This window comes from Peromyscus leucopus, chromosome 12 (genome assembly GCF_004664715.2).
Source record: "Peromyscus leucopus breed LL Stock chromosome 12, UCI_PerLeu_2.1, whole genome shotgun sequence".
NCBI classification, from domain to species: Eukaryota; Metazoa; Chordata; class Mammalia; order Rodentia; family Cricetidae; genus Peromyscus; species Peromyscus leucopus.
Genome location: NC_051073.1, coordinates 2,483,716 through 2,508,759, shown reverse-complemented (window position 1 = coordinate 2,508,759; position 25,044 = coordinate 2,483,716). Strand labels below are relative to the sequence as shown.

General features: G+C 41.3%; 1 protein-coding gene across 6 annotated transcripts in view; it reads right to left on the bottom strand.

The window, feature by feature from the left end:
- Brwd1 (bromodomain and WD repeat domain containing 1) overlaps positions 1–25,044 on the bottom strand; it is a 94,381-nt gene that overhangs the window by 11,204 nt on the left and 58,133 nt on the right. For 4 of the 6 annotated variants that reach the window (XM_028879935.2, XM_037209612.1, XM_037209615.1 and 1 more), the window contains 17 exons: positions 23,980–24,105; positions 23,783–23,890; positions 22,887–23,011; positions 22,039–22,121; positions 19,155–19,266; positions 18,219–18,280; positions 17,069–17,224; positions 16,761–16,881; positions 15,043–15,168; positions 13,232–13,304; positions 12,965–13,006; positions 10,990–11,136; positions 9,404–9,556; positions 7,017–7,183; positions 5,744–5,970; positions 1,201–1,368; positions 74–925 (listed from right to left, as the gene is read on the bottom strand). In XM_028879935.2, the coding sequence (XP_028735768.2) occupies positions 74–925; positions 1,201–1,368; positions 5,744–5,970; positions 7,017–7,183; positions 9,404–9,556; positions 10,990–11,136; positions 12,965–13,006; positions 13,232–13,304; positions 15,043–15,168; positions 16,761–16,881; positions 17,069–17,224; positions 18,219–18,280; positions 19,155–19,266; positions 22,039–22,121; positions 22,887–23,011; positions 23,783–23,890; positions 23,980–24,105 (2,848 nt within the window). The remainder of the gene's footprint in view (positions 1–73; positions 926–1,200; positions 1,369–5,743; positions 5,971–7,016; positions 7,184–9,403; positions 9,557–10,989; positions 11,137–12,964; positions 13,007–13,231; positions 13,305–15,042; positions 15,169–16,760; positions 16,882–17,068; positions 17,225–18,218; positions 18,281–19,154; positions 19,267–22,038; positions 22,122–22,886; positions 23,012–23,782; positions 23,891–23,979; positions 24,106–25,044) is intronic. The other 2 variants (XM_037209614.1, XM_037209613.1) reach the window with 2 other exon arrangements.

Here is a 25,044-nt window from a genome sequence, read left to right as displayed (position 1 = left end):
AGAAGAGGAGACAGTGTATTACCCAGTGAAGAAGGAGGGCAGGGTGACTGAACAGGTGAGTGTCTAGAATTACCGTTCATATCGCTGTGCAATTTATCTTTCACTGTGCCGACATCAGAATCCACATCAGTCTCAGATCCACGATCCAAGAGACACTGAGGTACAGGAACAACGTCACTCTTCAAGGCTTCAGAAACTGGGGTTCCTTCCCCTGTGTGACCTCTACCACTTTCTCCACCTTGTTCTTCATAGTCTTCTGAGTCACTCAGGATCTTTGCTTTCTTAAACAAATGTGCGTTCTTGCACAATGTACTGCTCCCTGGCTCAGAGTCAGCTTCCTCAGAGATGCTCTCTGCCCCAAGTTTCTGGCCAGATGCTGCTGCAGGGGCAGCAGTGCTGCTGCGTCCATCGTCTGACTCGTGACATCGGGACTCTTCCTCTGAAGACTCTATCGGAAGGAACTTTGTCTTGCATGTTGCTGGAGAATGGGAAGTGCAGCCATTGGTATGGAAACTCTTCCGGGCTACTCGAGAGTCACTGTCTGAGTCACTGACACTGTCCTGGGCAGAATGAGGTCCAGACACCACCAGCACTCGGGGCTGGTCCTTTAGCTCTTCCGTGTCTGACTTAAGGCTCTGGTCGTCAGAATTGTGGAGCAGCTTCTTCCTGGCTGCAGCTGACGCATTGCGATGTGGCAGCTTCCGGCCAGAGCAAGGGCTTTCAGAGCTTGAGTCTTCTTCTGCATCACTCATTAACTTTATCTTGTTGGCAGCAACAGCAGCACATTTCCGGAGGACTTTCCGGTTGTTTCCAGCCTTGCCTTTCAGATTTTCATCCATTTCCACTGAATTGTTATCAGAATCACTTAAGTAGACTCTCTTCCGAGTGGCTTTTCTGCCACATCCATTTTCTAAAGAAATAGAACCTGGAAATAAAGTGATAGGTAGGATTAGGGAATTTTTTTCTTATTCTGGACAGTCATACTGATGTAGGCCAAGCCGGCCTCTTTCCTAATGTCCTGCCTTAACTTCCTAAGGTGACACCAGACACACTAATTTTTCAAATGTTTCTAACAAAGATTGCCACATGTTGATGATTTTCCTTTCCAAATTAAGAGTTTAGAGACATTTGATCACATCTAGAAGAATTCAAATATGTCAATCAACAATGATTAGTTCAATCAAGACTGCTCTCACTCACCAGCTTTTCTCTGAGCAGCTCTTGTTCTGGTCACCCTGAGATTGCTGCTTCTCAATAAGCCACTGCGCAAGGAGCACTCTGGAGCTCTGGAACTCTCTTTGCTTTCCTCAGAACTATTTGAAGCTGAAGAGGATGAAGAGGTAGCTATGAAATCTTCCATTTCACTTTCTAAAAAAATAAATAAATGAAAGATATGGTCTCCACATAAGCAAGCATTTGTTTCATAACCCAAATATTTTACAATACTAAAACTAGACTCAGGGGGCTGGAGACACGGTTCAACAGGCAGGAGCATGTGCTGCTCTTGCAGAAGACCTAAGTTCAGTCCCCAGGACCCCTGTGGCAGCAGCTTGCAACTGCCTGTGACTCCGGTTACGGGGGACCAGATGCCCTCTTCTGGCCTCAATGGGCACCAGGCATATGAATACATAGAGAGAAAATAAACACAAAAAAATTTTTTTAAAAATTAAAACCAGGCTCTTAACATGCTTTGAGTGTTTGCATGCATATAATGCTTTGAAGAAAAGTGACTTAAAAAGAAAACTTTGTATTTAGAAAGTACACATCAGTATTCAAAATTAAGTCACATTTGTATTTTCAAAAACTGACCACACTTGGGCAAGATTCAGAAAACAATTTAAAGGCAGACTTCCATTTCAAACTTAATTAGTCCCCCTAAATTATTATGTCTTCTGTGACATTAAGAGGTTTCCATGCTAGAAGGGACAATCATTCTGGGTCCTTTGATCTCAAAACTCAGAATTTCAGGTCTCCAACAGCTTCATGACAATACAGTTTTAACACATAAATTAAACTCACATAGAAAGGGCCCAAACAGTGAGAGAAAGGAATACTTTAATCAAAACAAATAATACTTTTCATGGCCATACATGTATGACATGAGCATCAGACAGTGTACAGCCTTGTTTTATGTCAATTTAACACATAATAGTCATTTGGGAAGAGGAGCTTTCAACTGAAAAAATGCTCCCGCTCCCACCAGACTGGCCTGTAGCAAGACTGTGGGGGAATTTTCTTAATTGATGGCTGATGTGGGAAGGCCCAGATGGCTGTGGGTGGTGCAACCCCTGGGCTCATGGTCCTGGATTCTATAAGAAAGAAGACTAACAAAGTCATGAGGAGCAAGCCAGTAAGCAGCACTCCTCCACGGCCTCTGCTTTGGTTCCTGCCTCCAGCTTCCTGACTGGAATTCCTAAATTGACTTCCCTCAGTGATGGAGGGTTACTTACCAGTTCTAAGCCAAATAAACCTTCTCCTCCCCTAAGTTGCTTTTGGTTATGTTTTTAATCAAAGCAACAGAAACCCTAACTAAAACCAGATGTGGTGGCAGAGGTCTTTAACCCAAGACCTTAAGAGGCAAAGGTAGGAGATCCTTCAGTTCCAGGCCAGCCTGAGCCACATAGTAAATTCCAGAACATTCAGGGCTAACATAACTATGTTATTAGTTTGGGGAAGGGATGGATATATATATGTTTGGTTTTGGTTTCTCAAGACAGGGTTTCTCTGTGTAGCCCTTGCTGTCTGAGAACTCACTCTGCAGACCAGGTTGGCCTAGAACTCAAGATATTCTCCTGTCTCTGACTCCTGAGTGCTGGTAGTAAAAGCATGTATCACATCACCTGGCTATAAAAATAAAGTGGTCTTTATAAAGGCTGTAGTGTACTAAGGTGCCTCTGGAGAAAAACTCTGGCCTGGCAGAGGTGGGATTCAAACCCACGTCTTCAAAGACACTGGAACCTAAATCCAGTGCCTTATACCACTCAGCCACGATATCAGTGTCTATGTTTTGAGGAGGATGGTTGGAAGTGCTTTGGAACTTTTGGCTAGCAAAGCTGGGTGAATTGTTGTATAAACCTGAAGGATAATCTGGAAGCCTGGTTGTAGAGGTCCAGAAGGAAACAAAGACAGTATGGGAGCAGTGTGTTGGTATTTTGTGTTAAGACTCTATGGCATCTGAAGAGTCAGCTGTGATACACAAGAAACTACTCTTGTTACTGGGACAATTGATGACTGTCAGCTGGAACTAAGAATTAGCAGTGATTAAGTAAAGGACAGCATCACTGGATGAAAACTTCTAGGAAGTGTTTCTTCCTAGTCACCACACTGAGGCTGTTGTCCAGAGGCAGCTAAGACGGTACCTTGTGCTGGCAGCTGAACTTGGTCAAGTTTAAGAGTCTCTCATGGGGGCTGGAGAGATGGCTCAGAGGTTAAGAGCACCGACTGCTCTTCCAGAGGTCCTGAGTTCAATTTCCCAGGAACCACATGGTGGCTGACAACTATTTGTAATGAGATCTGGCTCTCTCTTCTGGCCTGCAGGGGTACGTGCAAACAAAACACTGCATACAAAATAAATAAATAAATCCTTTAAAAAAAAGTCTCCCATGTGGTACCGCTTTTGGAAACATGGAGAGCAGCTGGGCTTGGCACTGTGAGAGGATGCACCTCAATTGCAGCTGAGCCCCAGGAATGAAAAGCCATGGATCTGGACTGGAGAGATGGCTCAGGGGTTAAGAGCACTGACTGCTCTTCCAGAGGTCCTGAGTTCAATTCCCAGCAACCACATAGTGGCTCGCAACCATCTGTAATAGGATCTGGTGCCCTCTTCTGGTGTGAAGGCATACATGCAGGCAGAGCAATGTATATACATAAATCAATCTTTGTTTTGTTTTTGTTTTTTTCGTTGTTTTGTTTTTCGAGACAGGATTTCTCTGTGTAGTTCTGGTGCCTGTCCTGGATCTCCATCTGTAGACCAGGCTGGCCTTGAACTCACAGAGATCCGCCTGGCTCTGCCTCCTGAGTGCTGGGATTAAAGGCATGCGCCATCACCACCTGGCAAATAAATCTTTAAAAGAAAAAAGAAAAATCCACAGGAGAGAAGTTGAGGCTTGGCACCATGTGGTAGTGCCTGAGTCCCTAAAGAGAGCTCAGAAGAGGCTACTGGAAAAGTGTGGCCCAGCTGTGGCATGGAGCTGACCTGAGCCTAGGCAGACAAGCTAGGCGTGCTTCAGAGGCCATCTGGAGAGTAAGTGGATCCAGGCATAAAGGTCTAAATGTGTGCACTGGGAATTATGGTTTTGCTTTGGTCTGAATGTGAAGGTATGTAATTTATTTTTGATTTTAAAGGATCCAACAGTTAAGAGATTTTGGAATTCTAGAAAGACTTTGGATGTGTTAAGAGCCTAAACTTTCCCGTTTTTAAAAACCATTGGGATTTAAAAAGTCAGGGCAATGGTGCGCACGCCTTTAACACAAGCACTTAAAAGGCACAGCCAGGTGGTTCTCTGTGAGTTCAAGGCCAGTCTGGTCTACAGAGCAAAATCCAGGACAGGAACCAAAACAACACAGAGAAAACCCTGTCTCAAAAAAAAAAAAAAAACCAAGTTAGGTTGTTTTGTACTGTGACATTAATATTAACACGCCATCTTTGGGACAAATGAGAAAAAAAGGTTCTAGTTGAACAGTGATGTGTTTGTGTGTCCAATTGACAAGGAGTCAATTGTACTAGCTAAACGCAAGCTAGAGTCATTTGGTAAAAGGGAATCTCACCTGAGAAAACACCCCCATCAGACTGGACTGCATTACCACAGCAAAAGAAATCCTAAGATAGGGTATTCCAGCTTCCTGTTCTTACATACATGGTGACTTTATTCTGTAAATGTGTTCACTAACTGTGGTGGGTTGAAAGAAAATGGCCCCCAAAAGGAGTGGTACTATTAGGAGGTGTGGCTTTGTTAGAGTAGGTGTGGCCTTGTTGGAGAAGTGTGTCACTGTGGAGGCAGGCTTTGGGGTCTGATGTACGCTCGAGCCACACCTAGTGTCTCAGACTCCTGTTGCCTGTGAGTCAAGATGTAAGAACTCTCAGCTCCTTTCTTAGCACCACGTCTGCCTGCATGCTGCCTTGCTTCCTGCCAAGAGACAATGGACTAAACATTTGAAACTGTAAGCCACCACAATTAAATGTTTACTGTTGTAAGAGTTGTTGTGGTCATGGTGTCTCTTCACAGCAATAAAAACCCTAACTAAGACAATGACATCACGTAAAGTGTGCCGGCTTGACCTTCTCCACAGGCCACTTCCTTCCCAATCACTGGATGTGTTTCTCAATACCATTAGTAACACTAAATGCAATATTTGAGATCCCAAACATGGAAAGCCATAAATTATGGCCGTAAGTAATATACTCTCATCACACAACAACTCAGTGCAATGCAGACGTAACGAGGCAGACTCACTGAGCACTGCTATAAAGGGACCACATCTGTTCAGGGACATTACCAAAACAGCAACAGCCTGAGTCAACGACAACATACTACTGAGCTATCTGCTCTCAATGACTATCTGTACTCTTACTTCTCTTCTCATTTAAAACACTTTGTGATGCACAGATCTTAGCAGAAACCTAAGTACATAATTTCTGTCTGTTCTTGGTGTCGAGGCTGTGTGCTGTGCTGTTTCTAACCCACAGTAGTAAGTAGCGCTGCTGTGCACTTGGATGCTCAAAGCCAAGTAACGTTCAACTCACCAGACAACTCAGAACCATTCCTTAGCATCTCAGGTCTATTTCTTCTCATTCTTTCTAATGACTCTGCGGAATCTGAAGAGTCCCCAGAAGTGAAGCCTGAAGAGACACCAGTGCTTGTCTTGCGGGTTGCAGACAAAAGTGCCCTACTTGAGGTAGACTGGGAAGGAGGACACATCAGCTGTGGAGTTACTTTTGTCTGAGATTTGAACTGCTTCTGTTTGATACTTCTGGTAAAAGGTATGAACAAGAGAAACAATTATTAATAAAACATAAAAGTAAATTGCCAGAGAATACCCATATAAAAGCATACTGGTTCTTAACCTGAGAAAATTCACATAAACAAAATAATAAAATATTCACTATTAATGGTATTCAGTATAGATTATTATTGTAAGTATTTCCTTACTCTAAATTCAACAGGTCTGTGGATAAATGATGAAATGATCCCATTAAGCAGACTATTTACACCTAAGTATGCATTCTTTTAAGTGACAAATCTGGGTATTCTTTACATAGAGATTTTGGAAGTCCCAAAGAAGGAAAGGAAAAAGCAACAAAGAAAAAAATACTTAAACAGTGGCTAGAAACTTTTCAAATTTGGCAAATTACACTTCATACCCACAGAACTGGATAAACACCCAAGTAATAGAAACTCACAAACTCCAAGCCTACTTGCTGGTAGGTTAAAGATGCAAAAGGAAAATAATGTACACATAAGAGAAGTTGTTCAGCAAGACCAGCAGCTAATGTGGGGGAAAGGACAAGAATTCACCGTGCAGCTCAATTATTTTTCTGGGCTTCGAAGGAGATCAGTGGTCCAGAGCACTGCCTGCTCTTTCAGAGGACCCAGGTTCAATTCTCAGCACCAATACGGCAGCTCACAACCTTGTGTACCCCAGTCTCAGGAGATCAGAAGCCTTCCTGGCTTCCAAAGGCAAAAGACACACTTGTGATATACATACTTACATGCAGACAAATACCCACATACATAAAATAAAAATAAAGTCCACAAAACATATTTTAAAAAATTACCTTCAATAACGAAGGTAAAATTAAAACACCACCAAGAACTCAAAAATAGAGAAGTATACTGCTGGTTCACCTGCCTGCTTTACAAGGCATTTTATAAGAATTCCTTGGGCTGGAGGAAAAAACCAATGACACCAGGATAACTCAGTAACCAGTTACACTTTTATAACTGGACACTGAAATATACAGAGCCAATATATAACTTAAACTAGAAGTCGACTGCATGCACCGCCAGCCCACGCACCTCGCGCTCCTCTCAGCCCGAACAGCTCCATTACAGCCTTGCCGTTGCTTAAATCTTTGGCTTCGTCGAAGTTTCTCCTTGAATTTTTGACCAATTTTAAAATCAAAAGAGATTTTCTTCATTTTTTCTTCAAACAAAGCAGACAGTCTCAAGGTCATACTATAGATCTAGAAGGATGCAAATACATAACCAGAATTATGAAGTCACTCTGCTGCAGGTTTTCCTTTATGTGGCAGGTGGAATGAATCAATACCTTCTTTCCTTTCGCCCTGCCACACGTCAGTGCCATCTGCAGGCTATGGGGACATCCACATCCACTGACCTTTCAGACAACTAGTGTAAGAGAGCAACTCCACACGCCACATCTCGGAACACTCTCCTGATATTCTCAGGAGACCAAATTTGGGTCCTGTCCCCCGAACTTTAACATTGGTATTAACCAGTGCCAAAGCACATTTCCCCTTAACCTAATTTGGAAGTTAGTTCTAACACTGTATTTAAGTATGTATTTGGGTCAGAGAAACAAAAGCATTTTTACACCAATCATCTTACAATTTGACTGGGATGCCACCTAAATCTAAATATGAATAATAAAAAGAAGGATGTCTTGCATCTCATACAAGAGATACATCCTCCACTTTCATGTAGCCCAGCCACTCACTATGTGGGCAAAGATGACCTTCCATTCCTAGCCCTCCTGCCATCACTTCTGAAGCGCTGGGCCTGAGTGTGTAACACGCCCTGGCCCATGCAGCATGGGGACAGAGTCCAGGGCTTCATGCGTGCCAGGTCAGCTCTCCACAACTGAAATGTCTCAGCCAAAGTACATCCTTTGAAAGCATAAGGATCTGAGTTCAAGCCCCATAAGCACATTTAAAAAGGGGTGCAGTGCAACGTGGTGGAACTGTCTTGTAATCCCAGGGAGACAGACATGAATCTCTGAGGCTAGATAGCGAGCAAGCCTACGCTACTACTTAGCAAGTTATAAGCCAGTCAGAGACTCCTGTCTCAAAATTTTTATTATCCTATTTTACATTTATATATGTTTGAACATTAAAAAAAAATCAGAAGACAACCTATAGGAGTTGGTTCTCTCCTTCCATTATGTGGGTTCTGGGAATCAAACTCAGGTTGCTGAACTTAACTGCTAACAAGCACCCTCTCTCTCCTGGCGAGCTACTCTGTCTCAAAAAAAAAAAAAAAAAAAAAAAATTTTTTTTTTTAAAGTGAAGTTTATAAATTAGACATGGTAAGAGATTACTTGCGTCTACCAGTAAGTAGCACAGTTATAGTGATATAATAAAAGTTACATGAATATTGTTTTAATTGTCAAGAGCTGGCTAATGTATACAGTATGGATACTGTGAACATAAAGGTCATTCATGTCCCAAATGGACTGTTGCAGAATGGTATAAGATATATGCAGCAGAGTATCAGTCATATATGATTATTAAAAGGAAATTCTATCCCAGAAAACTTAAAAAAGTACAGACTGTGAGCTCTAACAGTTTTCTATGTTTTTCTGTTCTGTAGACACAGGAACATTCAATTTGTTGCCGCTTTTGACTTTGGAAAACTTAATAGCTATTTCTAGTACTTTCTAAATTTGTTCTTTTCTTTTAAAACTGAATAGTAACATCAGTCATCAAAAGTTAACAAGACTCTCTAAGCCACTTAAAGTCTGAAATTTGATTATCTTGAGCATTCATCATATTTTCATGTTTTCTCACTGGAAATTAAGTAACATATCTGAACTGAAAATAACAAGAGGCTAACAGTGACAACAGGTTAAATATAAAAAGGACATTTAACAACAACCAAAGCAAACGTAATACCAAATAAAGAAAGACTAAATTTTCAGCATTACTTATTATTCAGTATTACAGAGAAGCACCCTGGGTCTCACTTACCCATGATCCAATTATATTATTGGACACTTCCACAAATAAGCTACACTTAGAATTCTGAAATTCACTCCATTTGGAATAGCACGATGTAATCTCATACCATTCTGCAACAATCCATTTGGGACATGAATGACCTTTATGTCCACAGTATCCATACTGTATATATTAGCCAGCTCTTGACAATTAAAACAATATTCATGTAACTTTTATTATATCACTATAACTGTGCTACTTACTGGTAGACGCAAGTAATCTCTTACAATGTCTAATTTATAAACTTCACCACTATATTCACACGTAACGTCATACTCATGAGAGTACTTTTAAGATTAAAAATTGTTCTTATGTGGACTTTGGAAGCAGCTTTGTCCAACACAGAGGTCTTGTTTATCCAGTTATCGTACATGTTCTGACTGCTACTAGCAAGTAGAAAAATACATCATGCATACTTTGTTAAAATAAAGCATGGAAAAAAATTACCTTTGATCTTTTGTTGGGTGTATATGCCTTTGCATTGCTAAATATCAACCGGATGTCTTTGCAAAATTCCACGGGGCTATCATAATTACCAGCTTCTAGAGTTTCCCGAACTGTTCCAAAATCCATTGGAGTGTCTATAATATCTCGGTAATCCTGTTTTAAAAATGACAATTCACAGGTGAACTTCATGCCCTCAAAATGTAAACACACAAGGAGCTGGGAGATAGCTCAGCATTAAGTGCGTGAACTGCTCTTTCAGAGGACCCAAGTTTCCAGCGCGCGCGCGCACGCGCACACACACACACACACACACACACACACACACACACGCACGCGCGCACGCACGCCGCACGCACGCACGCAACCATCTCTAAGAGCAGACCCAGGGAATTCAACACCTTTTCTGGTTTCCCTGGGCAGTGTGAACAGGGTACAATAATACATATGCAAATAGAACACACATAAAATACCCAAACACACAAACTTTTTTAAAGTAAACATCTGGACTTAGATCTCTACAATATTCAAAGTAACAGAAGGGAAGGAGAGGGGAAAAGACCAAGGATTAGTATTTAAAAGTAGACCCAGAAAGGCAGGAAAGAAAGGTAGGGTAGAAAGTATCAAATACTGAAGATTTTACTTTCTCTCTCTCCCCCCCACTTCCCCCCCCCCCGCTGCCTGCCCCCCCCCCACCGGAGGGGTTGAGGGGATGTTGGTTAAGAGAGGGTTTCTCGGTGTCCTGGCTGTCCTGGAACTCTCTCTGTAGACCAGGCTGGCTTTGAACTCACAGAAACCGCTTGTCTCTGCCTTCCAAGTGCGGTTAAATGTGTGCACCACCACTGCCCAGCTTACTTTATCTTAATTTATGTGTTAGCATGTGAGTGTAGTGCTCAAAGAGGCCAAAAGAAAGTTCCAAACCCCTATGGAGTGACACGTTAGTTAGGAAGTGCCTCACATGGTGTGGAAAACCAAGTTCCAGGCCTGTGTGAGCACTCTTAACTATCTCTCCGATCCCCCACATATCATCAAATGTCAATTCACATTAGTCCTGAGACAAGGCATTTTAATTTTCTGCTTTATGGTCCTCAGTAATCCCAAGCTTGCTTTAGCAGGCAGTGTTTTTGGTTCTTGGTCCTGATCATTGTCCATCTGTCCTGATTTTTACTGTTTAAAATAAGTGGGTATGCCTATATGTAAGAATGTGCAACATATGCATGTCTGCTGCCTGTGGAGGGCAATGGATCCTTTGGGACTAGAGTTACAGATCGTTGTGAGCTACTATGTGGGTGCCAGAAACTTCTGTTCAGAGCAGCCAAGACTTCTAACCTATGAGCCATCTCTCCAGCACATTAATTTTCTTAATGTAGCGCCTACAGACAGTGATGCCCATGTAGAAACTCCCATTTCACCCGACACTGTGCCACTATGTCTAAGTGAGTGCCATGTCTACTACACACCTGGATGGAGAGAGGAAACAAGTCAACGTGAGTGAAGCCTGTTATCTGACTCAGGTTCAGTCTACATCTGCAACCCCACTCTCTTCCTCACACACACAAGGGGCCAACATTCCATGCGAGGAAACCTACTGGGTACTCGACCAAGTCCACAGGCTGCCTGAAGGGCTCCGAGTCCTCGCACTGGAAGATGAGGAGGAGCAGGGCCTTGCACTGCCTCCTCCAGTCGCTCTCAACACAGCTGGCGGCTCTGCTGCTCCTTCCGTTCCATTTGTGGACCTGAAAACACATCTGTAGGTTATTTCAGCCTGGGTGGAAAATAAGAAGAGAGCACATCCACATTACGGTATATGATATTGGCTACAAAAAAAAAAAATAATGAAATAAACGGGCTCTTCTGCTTTCTGTACTGCATAGAAGTTGTGACTGGTTTCAACTTGTTATCTAGCTGGAAAAAGCTGAGTGCTACAAAAATCCAATCATGTTTTATGATGTTCTAAACAGTTTTCTAAAGTGATTTTTTAAGACAATCAAGCACACTTTAAGAAAATAGTAATGAGAAAAATTACATTAAGATTAGATCTGAAAAGTGTTCCAATGAGCACAGCATACCACGTCTAACAAGCGATTCTGCCAATTTTCTCTCTCGTCTATGTATTCTGTTCACAGAATATCAGCTGTCACACTCATTTGAAATTGAGGTAGAAATCATTACACCTCAACCAAAGATGTCATAGAGCCTAGAACTGCTGTCACATGGGACAAGGTATCTTATAAAGACCAATGTGACCACAAAGAAGACAAGTTAGTCAGAGACATAAAAGCTATGGTCTGGTTTGAATTAACTGAAACAGAACGTACAGGAGGAGGGAGAGAGGGGGAGGTGACGGGGGAGGGGAGGGGGTGGGAGAGAGGGAGAGGGAGAGAGGGAGAGAGAGGGAGGGAGGGAGGGAGGGAGGGTGCGTGCGTGCGTGTACGTGCGTGTGACCCTAATTTCACTGGTAGCCTATCAAACTTCTTCTCTATACACACGGCAACATCTTACTTGTGGAATCAAGTATGTCATTTGCAATAGCAGATACAGCCAAGCAATGGACGTAAGGAAACACTTGGCAGTTCAGCTGGTAATGAAGCAACATGAAAATGACAAACCAGACAAGACAACTGCAGGTCTAGCTCTTCAATACTGATTAAGACAATCATTGTACAAAAGATTGAGCATTGTTGGGTCTGTTTGTTTTTGTTTTGTTTTGTTTTTTTTGAGATAGGGTCTTACTAAGTAGTCCTGGCTGGCCTGGAAGTCACTATATAAACCAGGATCTGCCTGCCTCTGCCACCTGAGTGCTCATATTAAAAGGAGCATGCCACCACACACCAGATGATACTTGATTTTTTTTTTTTTTTTGTAAACATTAAACTCAAAGAGCATCTGGGTAAAATTTTAAATGACATGGGTTATAGTATTTCACCCATTCTGTTACAAACAGTCTGCTCATTAACTTACTACATAAGCACTGAGTTCTCAATCTTCTCCCTTCCTCCTAAAAGTTCCTCTTTTCAACAAACCTCCTTACCAAATCCTAGCTGATCTACTTTTCCCTTTAAAATATCTCTGTGCCTGGGCTATACAATTATATGACAAACACTCCTGTCAAGTATTCAATCCACATTAAAATGAACCATCAGAGACCACTTTATCCTCCAAGCTGTATTCACGCACTATGGCTGTGACTGCCGCTCAACCTTAGTTACAGCAAATCCTTGGATTTGATGCTCTACTTCCCCAAAACATGAACCAAACGCAAGTCAGGCCCATACCCCAAAGGGCCCACAAACACATATGCTCTACTTCCTTCTTTGTGGGAGGTCCACATCTTACTTCATCTAAACTAATAATTCAGTTCCAACAGCAACTCTCAACTAAACATTACTGACAAAACCAGAATTTAGTGATTTTTTTTTCCCATTTCTCTTATAAACCAAACTAACTCACCTCATAAATATCCAGTATCATCATATAACTTAAAGGACAAAAGCTGTAATCCAGATGAATATTTGGTTTTGAACACAGAACACACAAACCAGGTAGCCATGCAGAGCGACTTACCCTTCTCCTTCCAGAAGACGTTTTAGGGAGATCACTATCGTCCTAGGATAAACCAGAGCACCTTACTATGGAGTTCTCACCAGATATCATCTGAGCAAAAGGTGTACCAGAGACATCACTTAACCATGAAAGTTCTCATCAAGTACCCTATTTTCATAGCTAATTGGAATATACCACAAAAAACGGTATTAGATGACCTACATTTTCTACTCTCGCTTTGAAATTACCATTTGAAATTAATGCCATTATAAAGTTAAAACTTCATACCAAATCATCGGCATTCTGATCATCATTTTCTGATGTGTTAGATAGTTCTGATATATTTGTACAATCTTGATTCCTAAAAGTTAAAATTTTCACAATTAATCATATGAAGAATAGTTACTCCTGACAAGCATTCATTTCACACTAAAATGCAAATAGCTCCCCAGCCTAGGCACACCCAACTTTGAAAATGACATGAGATTGCAACCAGTCCTCTGTGAAAAAAATGGACTTTAACATTCTAATTTAGAATGACAACTTTTAAGTGTGTTCAAAATCAAGTTGATAATACAGAAATAATGATACTCTTAAGTGGCCTCTCCAGGCTGAACACAAACATGACTTTTGCTAGCATTATCACAGTAATACTGATATAGCAAATACCCAGAAAAGAGGAGATTTAAGACAGAGAAGAAACAAACCAAACCAAATATCTAAGTGTCAGTGAATAAACAAAGGAAAAGCTGCTAACAGGATGCTCCAAAAAAAGACAAAAATAGGCATGCTACCTCCTGAGGCAGAAAAAACGATTCTGGAGGAGGGCTAACAACATCTAAATCCTAAGGACGTAGGACAGAAATGATCTAGGAATGCTGACAGGAACCCATATCCCTCCATTTCAGCTAGATGCTAACTATGGCACTGCTGCTTCTTCAAACCAGTCTTTCAGACGAGACCAGGCATGTCCTTAGACGGAGTCTCTCAATAGACAGACACATGGGAAGAAAATTCAGTCTCTCATGAAAAGACTGAAGTTGGGTTGTCTGTCCACACACTAAAGTCTGTGAGGGAGGAACTTAGATCTCAATTCCCCTATCAGCTTTCATGGAATTCCAAAGAAATTTGCTAGGAAAGGAAATGTACGGAGTATTTATACATGTCTACTTTCACAGAGTACAATTCAAAATGGACTAAAATTCAATCTCGTCATTAGAAGATGTCTGGAAAACTTAAACAAACAGGCTACAAAATTAACTGACCAGCATTCAAAAAAATGATGAGTCAAGACAAACTTAGGAGATTAAGACAACAAAGTAAACAAACACTGAAATGCAGCAATGAGTCTAGATTTGATCCTGAAACACAAGGACACTGGTGTACAAACTCCTAAAACAAACTTTGTATCCTGACACTTGACAAGTGCACCACAGTTAAGTACACAAGCAGCTCAACACCAGGCATAGAGGAGCATCAACTACTTCAAATTGGCTGGAGAGATGGCTCCTCAGTTCAGGGTGCTGCTGCTCTCCCAGCACCCACTTAGGGGCTCACAACCATCTCTAACTCCAGCTCCAAGGGATCCAAGGTTGTCCTCAGACACCAGGTATACACATGATACACATATATACATACAGATGAAACACTCACATAACATGAGACTGTTTTACTTACTTCAAATTGTTAAATATATAAAAGTTGGGGGTGGAGAGATGGCTCATGCTTAGGAGCACTGGCTACTCTTCCCCAGGATCTGGATTATATTCCCAGCACCCACATGGAGGCTAACTATCATCTGTGACTCTAGTGCGCGGAGATCCAACACCCTCTTCTGTCCTCCATGGACACCAGGCACGCAAGTAAATGTACATGTATACAAGCAGGCAAGATACCCATACACTTAACGAAGTATTAAAAACTAAAACTGAACTGGTCACGTTCCTTTACTAAAATTATAATCACAAGCTTGCAAAGAAATGTTGCCTTAAGTAAAACATCAGATGGAAGAATTCAGGTAATAAAAACAGGAAGCTATGAGACTATTAAAACACAGTGTGTTGAAAAGTCACTTTTCTACTACACGTGAGATCACTTACTTAATAAATTTCAGAAGCTGGTCGGTTATTTTTTTAGCTGATCTTGCAATTACACTTTCAGGTTCATTAAATGTTCTTGCATTATGCTCTATATATCGAACTTCCCAAATCAGTGCAGACAACCGCCTTGAAAAGAAAAGTAACTTAGCACTTAAAAAAAATGAAAATAATCAAAACCTAGTAAAGTTAGCTTATTAAACGAATGAGACATATCTTCAAGTCAACACTAGTGAAAGATTGTAATAAATTACCTTCTAATGCTCTCAACTCAACTCAGCCAGACATTACAATTATAATAGACAATGAATTGCAGAAACTAATTTAAGTAAACCACTTAAATCATTCTCCCCTCCCCTCCCACCACACACACACACACACACACACACACACACACACACACACACAGCCTTTCCTTTCCACCATGCCTATCAGTACCTTTTGAAGATGTTAACAACTCAACCAACGGGGCTGGGGAAATGGTTCCATAGGTACAATTGCTTGCTTGCTGTACAACATGAAGACCTGATTAGAGCCTACAGCACCCATGTGAAAATAAAGTGAGCCCTCAACTCCAGCACTGGGAGTAAATATAGATCCCAAGAGCTCACTGGGCAGTCAGCTTATCTGGATCTATAAGAGACTGAGTATCAAGGGACTGGACATTCTCCACATGTGCAACAGCACAAACCTCACCCCCAACCACTGACCCATACACACTAAAAAAAATGTGTAGTGTATCAACTTTGAGTCAGTTCATTACAAATTGGTTTCTAGTTCAAACACGTATGACTAGATATATAGACTGTAATTGTGGAATAGTAATTATGTTCAACAATAATTTCATCAACGGGATTATAAAAACTTAAATACCATCAATTACTATAAAAATAATTACTAAGAAGTGATTATAAAACGAACAATGATCTAAAAGCCAACAACAGAAAGTTGATATCCCTGGGAAATAAGCTTTCCTCAGAAGAACAAATCCAATTACTAACTCATGAAATTTACTTTTAAATGTAGCAGTTAATAGTTAACTTCGAGAAAAGGGGGTAAAATTCAAGATCACTTTCCTTTTTTTCCAATGCAGCCTTCATACCACACAGCAGTATGTACCTAAATCTCTACCAACATTATCATAAAAATGAGTTATACTGTTTTATAAGCTTTTATAATTTTTAGTTCATGATTATTAATGAAGTTGTAATTGAACTAGAGAGAAAGTTCAACAGTTAAGAGCACTTGCTGCTCTTGCAGAGGACTAGAATTCAATTCCAACATCCATATCTGGAAACAACCACCTTTAAGTACAGCTCCAGGAGATGAAACTCCCTCTTCTGACCTCCAAGGAAACCTGCACACACATGGACACACATGCAGGCATAGACACACAGACACATGAATAAAATAAAAATGAAGCTTAAAAAAAAAATAGTTCCGTAACTCATGCATTTAAAAAGTATTTGTCACACAAAAAAACGATATCTAGTTAACGTAATTGCGCGCGCTCTCTCTCTCTCTCTCTGACACACACACACACACACACACACACAGAGCTTGGTATGTCACCTCGTGCCTGACTACCCAACATCTACCCAAAGACATATAACAAGCACCAAACAAGAAGTTATGTTCTCCAGCACCCAAAACTCATGTAGCAACCATCAGCAACCTGCACCTCTAACCTATGCTGGTTCTGAAAGGGGTGCTCTACCCACCTGTAAAACCGATTCACAAGTCTCATTCGAATTGTGTACAGATCAGTTGGATACGCCACCACTGTGCAGTACTTTGGATATGTACACAGATCCACCGGGCCTGCAAAAGCTGCAGCTATATCTGTAAGAAAAGACCAAATTGTAAGCTTGGAAATGGTAAGCTATTACCTACAGGTGATACTTAACTAGAAGATCATTCCTAAGAGAGTGCTCCATTTAACATGACAAACCAAGAGGAACTCACTGAAGAACAGAGCCTAAATTATACATTTGAAGTTCTTTATGGGAAACTTAAAAATGAAACTCACCGAGGTTTAGAAGCTGATCGATGCCACTGATGATGCGCTCACACTCCTCGTCTCGTGATTTCTGGCCCCACTCACCATCCTGTGGTTTGTAGAGCAGTTTCTCTAGCTCATCTGAAGTGACCGAGATACTTGCTCCCAATTCTTCTGGTGGATCAACTAGGGATTCCATTTTAGAAAAAATTAAAGGAGGAAAGGGGGGGATCAACTTCTAACCTATACTGTATATACACAAGTTCAACTGAAAAAGATGCTATCTCTACAAACACAAAAGGATCTCCACTCTCCAGCATTCTAAGTTACCCACTGAGACTACAAAACTGAATTGAGGTGTAAGAGCAAATTATGATCCTGATAAAGTCTGAACAGAGATCATCTCCTTTGTAAAGGTTAACACTAAAGCCATCAGGGTAGAGGGACCGAGCTGATCAGGAGACTGATGAGCTGGAGAAGATACGGCTTACTTCTTGCCAACTTTACATACAGCACAATGTCTCTTCTGACCAGTAGACACCACTGTAAGTTACTAAACTCAAAAGAATAGCAAAAGGAAGCCAGTTACTGGTGATTTCACATTATTAAAAATGGTGAGGTTTTACAAAGACAGGTATCTTTTTTAAGCTATGCAATTATTAATGATAAAGTAGTGAAAAAATGTCAACATCAGCTATTCTGCACTGCTCCTGACACAGAGCAGGGAAGGAACATTTCAATACAGCCTTCAAGATGGCCAAACGTAAGGACAGGAAACATCAGCAAACCTGACCAGAGTGCCAGGTAACGCCAGGTCCTCGCACAAGCAGCAGCACAACCGCCAGTGCTAGAGAAGGGGGCGTTTCAGACTACAACACAGACAGCAGGGAGGGACAGGCAGTCACACCTGCCCCTGCTGTGGGGGAGCAAAGAAGGGACACGTGTGTGGAGGGAAAGTGGGTCAGGGGACAGCTGAGCTGCTAAGACACCTACAGTAAATACGGACTCCAAGACCTCCAACAAGACAAACAGGTATCAAACTACTTTGTTCTAGCAAAGCTCTGAGACTGTGGTAACTTCAGGACATTTATGAACAAACACAAATATGCCCTACTATGCACGTAAGCAAGAGAGAAACCTGGGAAGACAAATATTTTCATAACTTATGATAAATATATACCATTGTCAGGAATTGGTTCCATGTCCCATGGGCTAAGTTTTTCAGTTTCAGTATTGTCCCACCTGTTTAACGAAGAACAAGAAGCACTAGTTAACTTTTCCCAAAAACAAACTATATACAGAATAGCAAGACATAAATTATAAAAGAAATATGAAAATTAGCCTCACTGGAGGAATTACATTTCCAACATTAACATTAAAAAATTGAGAAAGGCAAGGTAGTGGTGGCACACACACATTTAATCCCAGCACTTAGGAGGCAGAGGCAGGCAGATCTCAAGTTCAAGGACCAGTCTGATCTAATACCAAGTTCCAGGATAGCTAGGACAACACAGACAGACCCTCTCTCAAAACACAGAAGAAAAAAAAAAAAGAAAGAAAACAAACAACAAAATGAAAGTGCAAAAGCGTATGCAAGGGGCTAACGGGATTGCTCAGTGGTTAGAGGCAATGGCTACTCTTCAAGGACAAAAGTTCAATTCCCAGCTCCCACATGGCAGCTCAACACTATTGGCCACTCCAATTTCAAAGGATCTGATGCCCTCTGCTGGCCTCCAAGGGGGTACCAGGCATATGTATAATGCACGCCAGCAAAATACCCACATACATAAAAAATAAATTTAAAAAAAACAAAATGAAACTGTAAGGTTTACGAAAACATCAGAACGGCTATGCAACCTGTCCTCAGAATGAGGGGAGAACACACAGACAGTCTGACTGTCAGACTATCACCCCAGAGCCAGCTAGTGGAGAAGGTGAAGGTTTTTCTAAAGACTAATGATACAGTATCAATGCTGAGCTGTGACTCGGGAATATTAGACAGGAGCAAACAACAGGTGTGTTTCAGGTCTCAGAGACATTATAGAGGTCACTGGATTAAATCATGTTAGTCACATGGTGATCTAAAACAGTAAACAATTTCTCTCTGTATACAAACCTAACAACATAACACTGGAAATGGCTGTCAGGATACTGTGGTTGATATGGCTCTTGACTCAATACAGTTCCAAACCACCAAGCATCATCAATAATAGATCGAAATCTGTCACCTATAAGAGAAATGATCGAGTCTGAGGTATGCATTTGCTAACATCATGTATATCTTTTACCTATGAAATACCATAATACAAAGAACAGAGATCAAGCACCAAGTTTAAGAAATTCACAATCCTCAGGGCTGTGGGTATATCACAGAGGGTCCTAAGGCCCTGCACTCAACCAACATGTAAGGAAAGGGAGCAACTAGTTCTCTACTGTATGCAACTAAAATACTCGTGAGAAATGCATGAAATATTCAAAAAATTTGCAGTAAAATTATACCAGCTATGATTAGTCTTATGATCACAGTTGTCATTACAAAATATAACAACATAAAAGTGTGTTTAAAAGTCTAAGTCTTTAAAAGTCACATGAGCAACAGGGCCAGTGAAGTGGGATAATGAATAAAGGCACTTGCCACCATGCCTAATTGCCTGCTTGAGTTCAATCTCCAGGGACCCTTAGGACAGAAGGAAGAGCACAGCCTTCCAAAAGTTCTGACCTGCACCAAAGCCTCATGGTATGCTCACCAACACATGCATGCTTAAATGACAAAATAAATAAGTTTAAAAGAAAAAGTTAAATGTTAGGTCTGAAAACACTTGAAAGGATTAAAAATTTATTATTTAAAAGAACTACATAGTCACTAATCAATCTTACTGTCTTACAATAATTCAATAGGAAAAAGCAGATCTTTGTAAAGGGCTTTTGCAGAGGGCTCCTCTACAAATCAGTCCAAGAGTAGAATGGGTCTATGGCCTTGCATGACCCCCTCATCCACACACACAGTTACTAAATATTAAAATTTTAACTTGCAGTAGTGGTTCTAGACTATAAGGATTTAAATGTATCGTATAACAACAGTGCAATCTGACTTGACTTCAGTGGATACTAGTCATTTCATCTATGCTTTGTACATACAGCATTTTCTCAACAGCAAAGAAAGTCATCCATCCATCTATCTGACCCTTCTGTGAGTTCCTGGTCTACAGTATTCCAGGCCAGCCAGGGCCACAGTGAGACCCTGTCTCAAAAAATAACTTTTAAAAATAAATAATAGGATAATGGAACAGTATAAAAATGAGATCAATCAACTTCCTCTATACACATGGACTGCAAAACAAAACCACTAGATTACAAAGGAAAATAAGCAATGAGTATTGAAAGATTTTTTTTGTTTTAATAAATTTTATTAATTTTACAGAAAAGTGAGCAAAATGTACAGAGAATTATTTATTTAAGAAATTTTTATTCAGTTTACATACCAACCACAGATCCCCCCCATTCCTCCTCCCACTCCCCCACCATCCCCTCTTCCCAAAGGCTAAGGCCTCCCATGGGGAGTCAGCAGAGCCTGGTACATTCAGCTGAGGTAGGACCAAGGCCCTCCCCCTGCCTCAAGGCTGAGCAAGGAGTCTGACCATAGGTAATGGGTTCCAAAAAGCCAGCTCATGCACCAGGGATCAACCCTGATCCCACTGCCAGGGGCCCCTCAAACAGTCCAAGCTATACAACTGTCTCTTGTATGCAGAGGGCCTAGTCTGGTCCCGTGCAGGTTGCACAGCCATCAGTCTATAGTGGATGAGAAGTTTTGAAGACTTATAAATTTTCATTACTACTGTGTATGTGTGTGTTGGGGGTCAGAGGACGATTTCTAGGAGTCGCTCTCCCGGGACTGGCCTCCAGCTGTCACACTGTAATACAGAGGGAGGAGCGCCTTGATCCACTCAACATCTCACTCATCCAAATGTTTCTATTTCTTGTTTTTCACATTTTTTTTAAAGGGGTTGGGTGCAGAGCACCAACATTCAACACCATGCCCAGTGGAAAGAAGGGCATCAAATCCCTCGGAAACGGAAGTGCAGGCAGTTATGAGCTGTCCGACATGGATGCTTAGAACTGAACTCTGTCCTTCTTCCAAAGGAATAAGTGTCCTTAATGGCTGAGCCATCTTTCCAGCCTGTCTATTTCTAAAGTTTTCTCAAGATGTGTCACTTAACTCTACTTTGTTTTCAGAAGTAAAACAGTACTGTGGCACACAACATTTTTTTTCCTATGTTTTTTGAGACAGGTTTTCTGTGTAGGTCTGGACATCGAAGAACTCACTCTGGAGACCAGTCTGGCCATGAACTCAGAAATCTATTTGCCTCTGTCTCCAGAGCAATGGGATTGAAAGCGTGTACAACCAATTCCCAGCCCTGTAATTATTTTTTAACCATTAGATTGTTTTAAATCAGTGGTTCTCAACCTTCCTAATGATGTGACCCTTTAAAACACAGTTCCTCATGTTGTGTTGAATCCCAACCACAAAATTATTTTTGGTGTTACTTCTTAACTGTAATTTTGCTACTGTTAAGAATCGTGAAGTGGGGTTGGATAGATGGCTCAGAGGTTAAGAACACAGGCTGTTCTTCCAAAGGTCCTGAGTTCAATTCCCAGCAACCACATGGTAGCTCACATCTGTAATGAGATCTGGTGCCCTCTTCTGGCCTATAGGCATATGTACAGGCAGAACACTATATACATAATAAATAAATCTTTAAAACAACAACAAAAAATCCACAAATCCGTGATTTCCAAACATGCACACCATAAGCAGAAGCAATATTGTAGGGCTAAAAAGTCTACATGGAATAGGTACTAATTAGCACAAGTACTAGACCAATAATATTTAAAAGTCACTTATGCTTCTAGGAATTATTTGTTAACCATAATTGTAAGTGCTACAAAGAGCAGTTCAATGGTTTTTAAGACTATATATAATTCAATAAGGACAGACTTACAAGGCTGCCAGTTTCTCTGTCTTGCTTCATCATAAAATTGACGCAACACAAGAAAATCGATAACATCTGGCATATCATGATATCTAAAAGAAAATTAAAAATCACCTCAGTGGAAAGCAACAATGCTCAAAAGGCACAGGCATTCTGTCACTTCAAGCTCCTGTGTCCCCGCGCACACAGGGTGGACTGCAGAGGACAACCTTGAATGCCACCATCCCCAAATGCCCCACCTGCTCTTCTGACAGGCTGCCACTGGTCTGCAGCTCACCAAGCAGGCTGGACTCACTGACCAGTGAGCACCAACGTGTCCACCTGTCTCTTTCTGCCCAGCATGGTGGAACTCACGACTTTCCAGCACAGCCATCTTATTTATAGAAGATAAAAGGGGACTAGAGATGGCTCCATTATAAAAGTACTTTCAGGGCAATGTAAGGACCTGAGTTCTGATGGCCAGTGTCCACACATAAGCCAGGTATGTCAGGTGCCTATAATCCAAATGCTAGGAAGGCAGAGACAGAAAGGTTCCTAAAGGCCCTGACTGGCCAGCCTAACGAAATGGTGAGGTCCAGGTTTAGTGAGGACCCTGTCTTCTTTTTCGGTCTCCAAACAGCACAAGTGCAGTCTGAACTCAACTTGAATTGCACATCAAATACTCCATGTAACCAATCCTCTGCTGTGTGACCTCGTCAAAGCCATCCAAGCAGCAGACTCCCTTGCCTAACTGCTTCCTGGCAGACCTGTCCACAGGGCTTAAGATGCGTGATGAAGCTACAGGGGAAGGCCTACTATCAGCAAGATGTAAAAATCTGCACCTAAGTAATTCCACAGAAATATAATAAAATACATACCTAATGGAGAAAGATTTATCTGTAAGTCTGCCAGTTGCTGGATCTATAAATGCTAATTTGAGGCAACAGAGTGTAGGTGGTCCAACCTCGTATCTTATTCCAACTATTTTGACCAATTCTTGATCCTGTAATAGACATTTAGAAATTTTTTTTATTTTTATTTTTTAAAACTTCAATTGAGCTGGGCTGGAGAGATGGCTCAGCAGTTAAGAGCACTGGCTGTTCTTCCAGAGGTCCTGAGTTCAATTCCCAGCAACCACATGGTGGCTCACAACCATCTGTAATGAGATCTGGTGCCCTCTTCTGGCCTGAAGGGACACATGCAGGCAGAACACTCTATACGTAATAAATAAATAAATAAATCTTAAAAAAAAAAAAAAAAAAAAAAAAACTTCAATTGAGCACTACTGTAATTCTCAATGTACTGCTGCTAGACTAGCCAGCACTGAATCTGAGGTTCCAGAAACGTAAGTATAATTTGCCACTGACTGCAATCATCCTTCACACTCTCCAGAGAACAGATATCTCACACGGAGGGAGACATGCTCACAGAAGCAGTCAGTGTACTCACTAGAAATCTAAGGAATTTTGGCATGGCTGAGGATCGACACAGGATAACCAGTTAATAATTTCACATTTTCTTGATTTGTACTTTCAACGTCAATGTCATTTTCTTTTTGCATTTACTATGTGTCTGTGTACATGCATGTGCCGTGGCACCCATGTCAAGGTCAAAGTAGTATGTACATGAGTAGGTTCTCTCATCCCAGCATATGAGACTTGGGGACTAAACTTAGATGCTCAAGCTTGCAATGAACTATCTCACCCACTGAACCATCTATCTGTCTCCTCTACATTCTACTGTAACAATGAACTAGACTCTAACATTGACCTACCCTGAGATCCATTTTTCTCCATGGCTCCTTATTAGGGTTCAGTTCATAAATGTTATTTCTTCTGACAGCTTCAATGTAAGCTTCATGACCCTGACGAAAGTAGATCACCTGCAAATTAAGTGTTTGTTCACTAGTAAGCCACTGAGCAGCAAGAGCTTCGCTTTCACACGTACACTCTCCAAGGTTTCTGTTCTCACCTCATCACCCATCTGAGGAACAAAAGGAGACCTGCGAAGTGTAGTGTCAGTTATCCAAACAGGAGGGTGAAACTCATACAAATGTTCTATATTTGCAAGCTCTGCTGGAGTCATCCTTCGCAAACTCTGCCACGAGAAGACAATAAAACTTGGTAGAAAGGGGGCATCATATGCTACTTAACTGAAAAACAAATACTTCACCATTCAGAGTCCTTTTGTTGGTTCAATACACAGAATATATTGCTCTTTTAAAAATTATAAAATGTGCCTGGCTCTAATCCTCCACTTACCTATACCTTCTAAAATCACCATGGAACTACCTAAACCCAGCCTAGGACTCCCTCCTCCCCCATGCCCTTATATTCCACTAAAGGCACAAGCTATTCTACTCAAAACTCCACTCTGAATTTGAACACAGCCTTGTAATAATAATTAGGAATCTCATTTGTGTTTTAGTATTTTGAGATAGGTTTTTTATATCCCAAATTGCCCTCCACTTCAGTACATAGCTAAGGGTGATCTTATACTTCTCATCTTCCTGTCTTCACCTCCTGAGTACTGGGGTTACAGACATGTTAACATCATGCCTGCCCTAGGTGGTGCTAGAGATACAACTAGGGATTCAAGCATGCCAGGTAAACAAGAAACCAAATGAACAATATCCCCAGCCCTATAGATCATCTCCTCTTGTAAGGTTTCCAAGCCTGGGGCTTTTTCAACAAAACAGGCTCTCCATACTTCTTCTTCCTCTTCGTGAGCTCAGCTGAGACCCAGTGACTCACTCTGCTAAGTACAATGAATCAACTGCATGCAGCTTGGACCACAGAGGCGTCAAGGTGTGCGTCCCTTGCCTTACTGTTGCACACTGTTTCTGGGGAAGTCAGACAGCATGCTGTAAGAACACTGAAGCAGCTGGCTGAAGGGAAAGGCACCTGGGACAAAGAGTTAAGACATACGGCCAGCTGAGCGGTGGTGGCGTATGCCTTTAATACCAGCAGTCTTAAGGCAGAGGCAAGAGGATCTCTGAGTTCAAAGCCAGCCTGGTCTACAGAGTGAGTTCCAGAA